Source organism: Gossypium raimondii, chromosome 6 (genome assembly GCF_025698545.1).
Source record: "Gossypium raimondii isolate GPD5lz chromosome 6, ASM2569854v1, whole genome shotgun sequence".
NCBI classification, from domain to species: Eukaryota; Viridiplantae; Streptophyta; class Magnoliopsida; order Malvales; family Malvaceae; genus Gossypium; species Gossypium raimondii.
The window spans coordinates 53,304,067-53,316,571 of NC_068570.1; the positions used below are offsets into that span (position 1 = coordinate 53,304,067).

General features: G+C 34.7%; 2 protein-coding genes across 2 annotated transcripts; both read left to right on the forward strand.

The window, feature by feature from the left end:
• Positions 1 to 2,272: 2,272 nt before the first annotated feature.
• LOC105772080 (serine/threonine-protein phosphatase 7 long form homolog) lies at positions 2,273 to 3,832 on the forward strand. The gene is made up of 5 exons (XM_052632076.1): positions 2,273 to 2,329; positions 2,442 to 2,772; positions 2,896 to 3,013; positions 3,243 to 3,324; positions 3,422 to 3,832. Exons 1-5 carry the CDS (start codon positions 2,273 to 2,275, stop codon positions 3,830 to 3,832), a joined length of 999 nt encoding a protein of 332 aa, XP_052488036.1.
• A 7,236-nt stretch (positions 3,833 to 11,068) lies between these two features.
• On the forward strand, positions 11,069 to 12,277 carry LOC105772081 (wound-induced protein 1). Its single transcript, XM_012593420.2, has one exon. It carries the CDS (start codon positions 11,335 to 11,337, stop codon positions 11,704 to 11,706), a length of 372 nt encoding a protein of 123 aa, XP_012448874.2. The 5' UTR covers positions 11,069 to 11,334; the 3' UTR covers positions 11,707 to 12,277.
• Positions 12,278 to 12,505: the final 228 nt, after the last annotated feature.

The following is a 12,505-nucleotide window of genomic DNA, read 5'->3' on the forward strand; positions in this document are numbered from 1 at the left end:
AAGCAGTGCCTGCATTTTACGAGTTTGTCCAACCCTACTGTGATTGTAGCAAGGGTCACACAATTGGGCAAGTTGTGCGAGGGGTTTCATCTTTGACCCAAAATACAAACAAATTTTTGTTTCGTTTATTTATGTTCATGAGTAAACTCATCTAAGATTTTTAGAGAATCTCTTAATTGTTCCAAAGCAACTAAAAGAGATTCTTTATTCAGAGAAAATTTAGTTCAGATGTAAGATACTTATCCAGAAGTTTTCACAACTCAATTATGTATGATGGAATTATCAAATATTTGACATTTTCGAACTTTGTCTGTAACTCACTATAGGCTTAGGAAACAAAAAAAAGACGTTTACGAACGAGATATACAACAATAAGGAAACGGATTGAATAAAGGAACTTCTAAACATTTGGAGATCTCAAATGTGTCGATATGAATGGTGACTTATTATTTCGATGAATTATTTATCGTTTATTATTTTATTATTATTTATGTGCTTATTTTATTTATTTATTTATTTATTTATTTATAATACAATTATTAAACTTTATGTTTAAACTATTTTTACATCTAATAAAAAGAAATAATGTTTATGGATAAATGGTTTAAAGTCGGTTGATATACCGAAGAGAAGAGGAAGGTTTGTCCCCAAAAGCAGGACTAGCAAGTATTATAATCTAGCAATGGCCCATTTTTATTCTCCATTTGCTGTTTATTGTAGTTTGTCTTCATCTTACCTAATGTTGATTCCTACACTTTACTTTCCAAATGTCACATTCACTTGGAATAGCCCATTCTAAATTAAGCATGCTTCCTTCCTGGGTTTTTTACAAAAATAATATAAAAAATAAAAAATTACCAAAATGTTATAACTTTTTTTTATTTACCAAAATATATATAGTTTTTTTATTTACCAAAATATATAAAAAACAAAAAAAAAACCTGAAAAAAAAATCTGACCGATGTGACGGCACATTGGTCACTCTAATGGCATTGGCGGCACCAAAGCTGCCAAAACCATTGGCGGCACCAGTTGATAATAGGGGGGGTCGGTGGTGGGGGGGGCAGAAGGAGAGGGAAAGAAAGAAAGAAAGAAAGGAGAGGAAAGAAAGAAAAAGAAGGAAAGAAAAGGAAAGGAGAAGAGAAAAAAAAGAAAGAAAGAAGAAGAAAAGGAAATGAGAAGAAAAAAGAAAGAAAGAAGGAAAGAAAAGGAAAGGAGAAGAGAAAAAAAGAAGAAGAAGAGGGAAGGAAGGAAAAAAAAAGAAAAAAAAGGTAATTTTTTTATAAATTTAATTTTTTGTAATATTTGTGTGTTTAAAATTTATGTTATGTACATTATAGTTATTTTGTTATTTTATTTAGCATATATATTTTACGATATTTTTAAAATAATAAAATATGGATAAAAATACTGAACAAATGGCAAGTAAGAGTGTATTAGTAAATTTTTTAAAAATTCAGAAATAATTTATACAAATAATTGAAAAAATGTATTAAAATAATATAAAATAATAAAATACTGAAAATAATATAGTTTTATTGAAAGTAATAAAATCGGAAAATAATAATACGACCAAAGGGCAAGGGAAAGGGTTTATTTCGGGTTTTTTACCAAAATATTACAAAAAAAATAAAAAAATACCAAAATATTATAAACTTTTTTTTATTTACCAAAATAATAGAGGGAAAAAAAAGGGTGATGGAGGGAATAAAAGGCGGCACCAATATGTGGCTAATTACCTTTTAATCCCTCCTTATTTATTATTTTCTTTTATTCCCCCTTAACACACTAAATTAATAAATTTCAAACATTATGCTTTGAAATAATGTAAAATTATAAAAGACTAAGTTTATGATTTTTTAAAGTAATAAAATGCGGAGAAAAAATACGAACAAATGGCGAAGTAAGAGTGTATTACTAACTTTTTAAAATTCGAAATAATTAATACAAAATAGTTCAAAGAAAATGTCTTGAAATAACTTAAAACAATAAAACACGAGAATAATATATTTTTATTTAAAGTAATAAAAGTCGAGAAAATAATACGAGCAAAGGGCAGGGGTAAGGGTTTGTTTTTTTACACCAAATTAATTTAAATAACACACTAGATTAATAAATTTCAAACATTATGCACTGAAATAATGTAAAATTATAAAATTAGAAATTATGATATTTTTTAAAGGAATAAAATGCGGAGAAAAAAATACGAATAAATGGCCGAAGTAAGATTTTTTTACTAACTTTTTTTTCAACTTGCAGGTATCGCATCGCAATGGCTCGATTGATTCGAAGCGATATTAGACACATATCTGATGCGGCTAATAATGCGGTATGATTTATTATTTGTTAATCAGGAGTTCTATTTATTTAAAAAGGATATACGCAGTATATACAAATAAATTATGTTATCGTAATATTTTTCTGTAATTTAACACTATTAGGACTCGTTTCGAGTATTAAGGGGCCGTGTGAGTGTTTTAAAGATAGCTCCGGATGCACGATTGATGCCATACCTGGAGCTAGCCGGATTTGGGTCAGTAGCATTGATCCGGTCCTCCGACTTGCGCTTTGATTTATTATCTGCATTAGTGGAGCGGTGGCATCCGGAGACCCATACTTTCCATTTTCCGTGCGGGGAGTGCACGGTGACCTTGGAGGATGTTGCAGTGCAGCTTGGGCTCCCAATTGACGGGAGTCCCGTAACGGGAGTATCTTCATTCACTGATCCGGCTACAGTTTGCTATCAACTCCTGGGAGAGTCGCCAGAGGACGGTTATAAATATTTTTCCGGCATAAAATTTACATGGCTAAAAGCCAAAATTAGATAATTATCAGCGACCGCCACTGAAGGTGAGTTGATGTGCGTTGCTCGAGCGTACATCATGCATATGATAGGGGCAGTACTCATGCCTGATGCAAACGGCGACAGTGTGCATTTGTCGTACTTGCCCCTGCTAGCTGATTTGTCCACTGCTAGGTCGTATAGTTGGGGTTCCGCCGTTCTAGCAACGCTGTACCAGGAGCTTTGTCCGGCGACAGAGCCATAAGTTAAAGACATCGGCGGATGCCTCATACTGTTGCAGTCATGGGTGCTTTATCGGATGCCATTTTTGGCACGCGTTAGTTACCAACCCTATCTGTATCTACTGCCACTCAGGTGATAAAATATAAATTATCATTATTTGTAGTCATAATATATTGAGTAATGTTACCAACCCTAAACCCTATACTATTTTTTGTAGGTGGACGACCCGTCTAGGCATCGGGAAGTCGTGTGATGTCCCGATATACCGACTGAGGATTGAACAGCATGCCCGAGAAGGGGTAAGCTGCTATTCTAATATTCATAACATCTATTTTATTTCTATATCTTACTCACATGTTATCGGTCTAACTCGTTACAATGTTATTACTCATGCAGTTTATATGGATGCCATACCGGAGGCATGGAATTACAAATGTTGTACCCTCGTCCGCACTCGTTGATTCCCACATATGGTGTACTAACACACCAATTATAAATTTCAACGTCGTCGAGTGGTATCACGGCGATCGGGTGCTTCGGCAGTTTGGCTGCATCCAACCTATCCCGGATCCGCTGTGCCAGTTGGGGGATGATCACGGCTTGACAAAGAGAGGAAGAGTTCAATTGGACTGGGGAATTAAGCACCGCAAATTTGTCGCACTGTGGAACGATCGATTATGTCGAATTCCTCAAATGGTTATGGCTACCGACCTACAACCATCATTGGAGTATACACAATGGTACCATAGTTGCGGGAAGCCGCATTTACTTGGAGCGCAATCGACTGTAATCCCCTCGTACGTTTAGCAAGTTGGGGGATCAAACGCAGCGAGCCCGATGGATCTGGATCCGATGGCATATTATTCTCCGCAACTAGCAGAGCCAGAGCAAGACCCCCAGCCAGATCCCGGACAATCACAGTCAAATGTGGATTCACATGGATATCGTCCAGATTTGGTGGGCGGTGAATATTATTCGAGCTTCGCAGAGGGCGAATATGCCTACGAGTTTAAACTGTTTGGATCCCCCCGGCCGCAGTATGGCATGGCCGGCCCGTCCGACATGTATCCGCAGCATTATGGGACTCATGATGGTTCAAGTTCGTCGCCGGGGAACGAGCCATATGACCTTTCCTCTATATTTTCCATGCCCCCACCTGCGGACGATGAGGATGTTGGTCGTCGCCCAGGCCGTGAGTGTCGACCTCCGCGTAGGTATACCCCCCGGACAACACCATCGAACCATCAATTGTAGGGGTTTAATGCACTTTTTGTATAAATTTAATATTTGTATTTTAGTTATTGCTTACTTTTGAATTTTATGTATAAATGTCCATTATTTTATTTTTTTCATTATATTAAAGCTCAATCGAATTATGAATGCCTCTATTTTTGATATAATCTTAATAATGCCACAACGCTCACATGGTATTTTATAACTTAATCTGGAAACAATTTGGATACAATTTATAACTTAATCTGGATACAATTTGGATACAATTACCTTTTATAACAATATACATAAAAATTTTACAAAATTAGCTCAATTTCGACCCGATCCCGACGACTATCCAACATGAAAGTTTCGGTTAGGTCATTTATTCCGACTATAACCACTTAACCTGCATATTCCACAACGCTTTCTGTCAGATTTCTCCCTAATGTCCATCTCATTACGGATTCTGCTTGACTGCGGACGACCCCTTGGATTCCTCCGTAGCCCTCTGTCTGGGAGAAGCTCGAAAGTGATCGGCGACACCTCCCACGTAGATAGGTCCGGCAGGACGGGGAACTCATTCTCCCAGACACGCAATGTGTGCTCCAGCGTGTACACATCATCGACATATTGTTCAGCATCAAGGTTGACTTTAGCACACGCTGACACGACATGCGCACAGGGATAATGAAGTGTTTCGAACTTCTTGCACTCGCACCGTCTGTTCCAAAGATCAACTCCGTAGGACCTAGGTCGACGACCGATGTTCTCAGTAACTCGAAACATTTTCAGTCGTCGTAAATATATTTCCACGTTCATTGACCTCGCCAACCGATGGTTTACGACCATTTCATCCCTCACATGTTCGACAAACACATGTCCCGCCTGAATCTGGTCGACTTGTTGCTGACCCATTCTTGGCATCAAAGTAGCCAGCTTATAGAAAGTAACAGAAAATACCGATGCAATTGGAAGATGACGTGTTTTCAACAAGACAACGTTGATCCTCTCGACTAAGTTTGTGGTCATGTGGCCATAACGAAAGACCTCGTCAAAACTTTGAGCCCACTGCCACGGCTCCATTGTGCGCAACCATTGTCGGAAAGATGTGTTTGTTTGCCCCTCCATGTCACTCTCAAGTCGGATCATTCTTTGCTGGAAAATATGTGGCTCTAACTCGTACGCTGCATACGTATTAACGAAAAATAAGTTCTAGTAAGTCGATAACATCAAACATTACAACTTATATTGAAAAGATAAGGTTATCATTTACCCATTGCCACGACTTGTCTCTTCCAGTCTGCATTCTTATAATCTTTATGGAAGTTAGACGTAATGTGATAAATGCAGTAAACGGATCTCCACGGCACATCGGAACGCCTAATAGCTGCAATTAAACCCTTCCCTCTATCGGAGATGATGCAAATGTTATCGTTCCTAATAACATACCTCCGCAGATTTGTGAGGAAGAATTCCCAAGACTCCATGTTCTCTTTATCTACGATAGCAAATGCTATCGGGAGCACCTTTCTGTTACCGTCTTGAGCAACTGTAAGAAGCAGTATCTGTGTATATTTCCCATACAGCCAGATCTCATTCACCTACACAAGTGGTTTGCAGTGGGGAAATGCCCGCACACATGGATCGAACGTCCAGAACATCTGATGGAAAATCCTTTTTACCGGCTGTAACTGGTCATCCGGGCCGTAATATGGACTTGTCTGCAACTCAATCACAGTTCCCGGTACGTACTCCCGCATAGCAGCTATCCAACCTTGAAGCTCGTTATACGACGAATCGTAATCCCCATACAGTTGCTCCATCGCCATCTGTTTAGCTATCCATGCCTTTCGATATGAGACTCGATACTGGAATCGTGCTTGCATTTCTGCAATGAGTACCGAAACTTTAATGGTCGGCATGTCCTTCACCATTGGCATGATACACGTACAAATAGTTTTCGAATCAAGTTTTCCATGATCTTCTGTCATACGTGTTGATGTGCATGTATGAGGACCAACAAATTTTCGTATCTCCCACATCTGAGAACTTCTAATGAATGCAGCTCGTACCCGCCAATTGCAGCCTTCCGTTGCCTTCCAACACTCCCTAACATATATTGTCGGAGTAGACACGAAGACTTTATAATCCACCGATATCTTCATGTTGTACCGTTTAATGGCATATACGCACTCTTCTTTACAGCTGAATCTCTGGCCTATTAATAACTCATCATCATCGGATGTTACGGCCACCCGTGAGAATGAACTATTTCGTGGTACTCCGAAACTCACTACATCTACTGCGTCGGGGTCTATGAGCGACATGTGTGGCCCAGATTATTGTATATCTGTCTACGCATCGCTCCCCGACCGAAGAAGCGTTAATACCTTCATCGTTGTTGACATCTTCATCGTCAATATCATCAGGTACATCGTCCACATCGGGATTACCGTCACTATCGACCTCTTCATCCCAATGATCGCCAGCACCAACCATGTCAACATCGGGTGTAATATTCAGGTCGATACCGATCCCACCCATAGTTGATTCACTATCAACGTATGATATTGGAGCCACCATCCACGGTTCTTCAGCCCCGTCGTCTTCATCAGATGCATTAACATCTTCATTTTGCTCTATACCGACGAACTCAGCAAATAAGTGAATCGGTGCATTCTTCTCACTCTCATTCCCACAGTAGAGATCGACCATTGTCTTCACGTCTTCGTCGTCTACAAGTTCCATTTCGACGAATTTGACCGGATTTGTCGAAACTGGAAACTTGTAGAAAATTTTTGATATCATTCTCCCACACGCCTATGAATTTTTGCATTAATCCTTGCCTTCATTTCATCGAACGATACATTTCTATTAAATCTCATTGCTATTTGTTGCCGACATTCAAATACACATCCAACACTTGTTGTCAAGATGACTCCATCGAAATAAACGCATACAAGAAACTTAGCTCCATCTTTAATATTTAATCTATAAAAAAAATTAAAATCTCATAAAAATTCTCAAACGGTAACTAAATTACTTAAAAAAAATTAATGTTTCAATATGCAATTTTGTACATGAAAACCGTTTAACCACTAATCCTTATAACTAACACACTAATAATATTAATAATTTTATACTCAAAATAATACACACTAAAATTATTAATTTTACTAAAAATAATAACTAACTAACTAACTATAATAATAATACTAGTTTTTTACTAACTAATTTATTTTGGTAAATAAAAATAATAAGTAACCATAATAATAATACTAGTTTTTGCTAACAATAATATTACTAAGTTACATCTTAATACATTAATAACATCTTAATACTAACAACAACAACAACAACAACAACAATAACAATAATAATAATAATAATAATAATAATAATAATAATAATAATAATAATAATAATAATAATAATAATAATAATACTAACTAATACTATTATTTTGAGTTTTATTAATCTTAATAACTAAACTAAAACAAAAAAATATTACAAAATATACAAAATAATAACAACAATATAATCAATTATTTTTAAAAAAAGACCTTCTTTTTCTCTCTTTTTCTCTTCTTTTCCGCAGCAACTCTTCTTCTTTTTTTCTTTTGATTTTTCTCCCTTCAGCTGGACAGATCTCGGTTTTATAATACGAATAGTCCGCCAATCAGTATGGCACCATTGGTGCTGCCAATGGCATTGGCACCATTGGTGCCACCAATGGTTTTGGCACCTTTGGTGCCGCCAATGCCATTGGCGTGACCAAGGTGCCGTCACATCGGTCAGATTTTTTTTCAGTTTTTTTTATATATTTTGGTAAATAAAAAAATTATATATATTTTGGTAAATAAAAAAACGTTATAACATTTTGGTAATTTTTTATTTTTTTATTATTTTGTAAAAACCCTTCCTTCCAATTTAAGAGGAAAACTGAAAATTTTAAGTATTTTTTTATAAAAATGTTAAAATACTAGTTTTAAATAAATTATTTTATAAAAATTAATTGATCTTTTTATTATAATCAATTTTTCTCATTTACTTTCTTTTGATTTAATCCTTTAAAATTACATTTTACTATCATAAAATTACAATTTAATTTCAACCCGTAAAAAGTTATCTAGCTTCGCTCATGCTTTCTTTGTCTTTATTAATTTTAACTATCCAAATAAAACATACTTATATAATTTATTTTATTTCTTTATTTTTATATTTTTCTATAATCACTCACCCAAAATTAATGTATATATATATTTTTTGGATGTTTCTTAAATCTTTTATACTTTTATTTCTTTTTCTCTCTCCATTTTTATAAGAATTAAAGCATTGTGTGTCGGATAGCTTGAAGGTTGTTAAAGCACCGCAGGCTAATCACTTGGAAATCCCGCCATCAACCTTGTTAAGAAGAATTCATTTGAGCTTACAAGTTGTCGACCAGTGGTGTTTCAAGCATATTCCAGGAGGTAAGAATAAAGTTGCTGATAAATTTATTAAGATGGCTTTAGACAAAAATATTGAATTACATGTGTTAGATATAGTCCCTGAGGAATTCTTCGATGAGTTTAGATTTGATAAACTAGCTGAATTTCCGGTTATAATTATTTAGCATAAGTATGTGGTCTTTTATATCAATTCAAATCACATAGTATTATCCCAGAACATGAAATTACATTGCCTTTAACTAATATACAACCAAATTAGTAAAGCCGTGTGAATTATTTTAGAATTAGTATCGATACACCATTAAATTTTGCTCGTGACGCAGTGTATCGAATACCTTTTATTTTATTATTTTATTTTAAATAATATTATAAATATAAAAGATTAATTGTATTAGACATCCCGGACGTATTATCTAAATCAGTTTTAGACTTTAAAACATTATAATTGAATCCTCAAAGCATAAGTATAATGTGGATCAAGTACTTATACTAGACTAGTCATCAACTTGGTCATAAAATTCCAACTTAGATATGAAGTGGAATCAAATTTTGAACAAGCATGTACTTGCATGCATACAGAATTTTGTATCTAACATGTTAAAAAATACAAGATAATAACTAAAACTTGGAAGAGTTTTTTTTTTCTTAATATGCCAAATTCAATTTATCTAGGCAAAAGAGTTTAGAATTTGATTTTCGTGTTTTAAATTTTATCAACATATTCAAACTAAAATTTAATGTCCATACATATGATTATGCTAATAAAAGGACTTAATTAACATAACAGCTCAAGTCTAGCGACCGGACTGGGTGAAGGGTGTTACAAGGACGCTTTCATTTTAATCACCCAAGCGTTATACATTTAATGAAGGTTAATTGTACACACCAAAACATGTTTACACTTTCATTTTGTCACCCCCAAAATATCTTTTTTAAAGTATTGATTGGGGTAAAAAAAAATCTAAGGATTAAAGTGAAAAAAGGGTAAAAACTAGAATAATATAGAAAAGTTGTCAAATTGTACTTGTTTATCTCATTGTTGAGAATTCTAATTTTTTAAAATATTAAAATTTTAAATTACAAAACATCAAAATAAATTAAACAAGTTATTGAAATTTTTTCTCCTTGATAATTTCAATTGATTTGTTACTATAATATTGAAATTAATTAATTTAATCTCCGTCTAAAATTTTATTTTATATTTTCAAATTACCATTAACAAAATCAACTCAAATAGTTCATATTTAATAATTGCTTACAAAACTTAAATTTCTTTTATTATATAATTTTGAATCTTCCATGCTAAACTAAAAGTAAAGGAAAAAATGATGTTTGTTCTTCGTTTGGGTAAAGAAATGATAAAATTTATGAGTTTTGTTTGGCATGAAAGATAAAATTAATTAATTAAATTAATTGCAAGGATTTTCGTTGCTTTTAGCTTAGCATAAAAGATTTAATATCATAATAATAAAAAAGTCGTGTTTTGTAGACAATTATTAAAGATGAGTTATGTGAGTTGATTTTAATTTGTAAATGTAAAATAAAATTTAGAATTTTATAAGGAGATTACATTAATTAAATTAATTAATTTCAATATTATAGTAATAAACTAACTAACACCACGAGGGATAAAAATTTTCAATAATTTATTTAATTGATTTTGATGTTTTGAAATTTAAAATTTCAATATTAAAGAAAAAAGAAATTTAGAACTTCCGAAGAGGGTAAATAAGTAAAATTTGATAAAATTATTTTAGATTCTACTATTTTCACTTTAATCCTTAATTTTTTACCCAATCAATACTTAAAAGATATATATTTTTGTACCAAAATGAAAGCGATCCAAAAGTTGGGTGACTAAAATGAAAGCTCCTTAAAAGTTGAGTGATAAAATTGAAAGGATTTTCAAAATGAAAACTATCTAAAAAGTTGAGTAACTAACTAGAAAATTTACCCTTTTTTAAACAGTCTGTTACAATTTACACTTATTAAACTCTTTTTAATTAATGGATTAATTTGATTGAATCACATATACTTCCCCTCCAATAAAAACCCTTTTGGCAAATTCAAAGTAAAATGAACTTAATTAGGCAATTTAAGAGGGGTCAACAAAAGTTGGCTTGACCACGTTTCCTGCCCGCTCGCCTGACCAGCTGGGCTTTGTCCCCACCTAGCCGCATAGGAAGAGAACTTGAATTCATCGTAGGGCCCCACTCAACCGTATCACCACTCTGACCCTGCCACGTGTACCTATACTTCCACATAATCCTAGCTTTGGAGTAGATTATAAGACAAGAAACGAGTGTAGAGAATCAAAGCCAAGTTGTGGAGTTCTTTTTCTCTTTCTTTTTTTCCTATATAAACCCTCCATACATCCTCATAACAGATCCTCACCAGTTGTTTCTGGTATTTTCTCAAACATTCTTCAATCTTTTCATCTCTCGATCTATCTTCTTGCTTCGTTCCCTCTTTCAAGAACTGGCTAACACACAGGAACCACTTGTGGAGGAAACTAACAAGAACCAAGAGGTGGTTCTTGCCCTCTATGAGGCCTTAAACACTCGAGACGTCGAAACTGTTCACAAAATCCTTGCCCCTGACCTTGAATGGTGGTTCCACGGTCCCCCGACTCACCAGTTTTTGATGCGCCTGCTCACCGGTGCTTCTTCCGACGATTCTTTCTGTTTCGAGGTTGATCCCCTTTCGGTTACCACCTTTGGGCCCACCGTCATCGTCGAAGGCTGCGATCACAGCCGTTCAATCTCTTGGGTTCACGCTTGGACCGTAACCGATGGGATAATTACCCAAGTGAGGGAATACTTGAACACTTCTCTCACCGTTACTCGCCTTGGAAACTCTACCCAATCTCCACCGTCCGACTACAATCCATCATCATCATCATCATCATCATCATCGACGGGTGAGATTACCTCGGTGCATTGCCCTTCCGTCTGGGAGAGCAGCTTTTCCAACAGGGTTGGAAAATCCGTGCCGGGTCTTGTCCTGGCAATTTAGTCATTTCACTCATCATATATCTCTCTGATCAGGTGCAGCCGTGACTAGGATAATAAAATAAAATAAAAAAGGAGTGCTTTCGTGTCAGCTCCTTATTGGTCTCCTACTTGCTTATGCACTAAAAAACAGTGTCGCTTAAAGAGAGAGAGAGAGATCAAAGATGTGAATTTGGTTAAGACCCTGTTTGGTAGGGTCATATTATTATCCGTTTCTACCTAGGTTTGCTTTGGTGTCTGTTTCATTTGGCATTGTGTTACTTTTCCAATGTATGTGCCACTGTGTTTGGTGAGTCGTCTGTCCTTTTGTCCAATAAGACTCCGCTATTTCAAAAAAGGAATTCGTGTTGATTTTCTTATTAATACATTTCATTTAATTAGAATTAGGATATTTCTCAGCTACGAACCATCCATTTCGTCTACTTGTTGCCAAAAGTAATGATGTGAAACACTCGACATTAATAGGACTTGAAATTATCTACTACTAATGGCTATGCTATGGGATGATGATAAGATATCAACACTACATATTACATCAATATGGAATTTCTTTTAGTTTTTTTGGTGTTTTGTAATGAGTGTTTTATCTATAAGTTTAAGTTGAGATTTTTTATTTTTATTTTTATTTTTTCTAAAAAAAAACTCAATAAATTCAAACCCTCCCATTAACTCAACTCAATAACTATAAAGCTCAAATGGCTCACCACTAACACTACAAATATCTCTTGTGCACCATCCTCTCGTGACTTTAGCAAGTTAATTTAGTTTGTGAAAGTTATATATTTAATTTCTAATATGTGGAA

Excerpts from the sequence above, each read along its gene's own strand:
- LOC105772080 (XM_052632076.1), top strand. The coding sequence starts at position 2,273 with ATGGCTCGATTGATTCGAAGCGATATTAGACACATATCTGATGCGGCT. Across the intron at positions 2,330-2,441 it reads CTGATGCGGCTAATAATGCG|GACTCGTTTCGAGTATTAAG; the intron begins GTATGATTTATT and ends TAACACTATTAG. Across the intron at positions 2,773-2,895 it reads GGGAGAGTCGCCAGAGGACG|GGGCAGTACTCATGCCTGAT; the intron begins GTTATAAATATT and ends TGCATATGATAG.
- LOC105772081 (XM_012593420.2), top strand. The coding sequence starts at position 11,335 with ATGCGCCTGCTCACCGGTGCTTCTTCCGACGATTCTTTCTGTTTCGAG.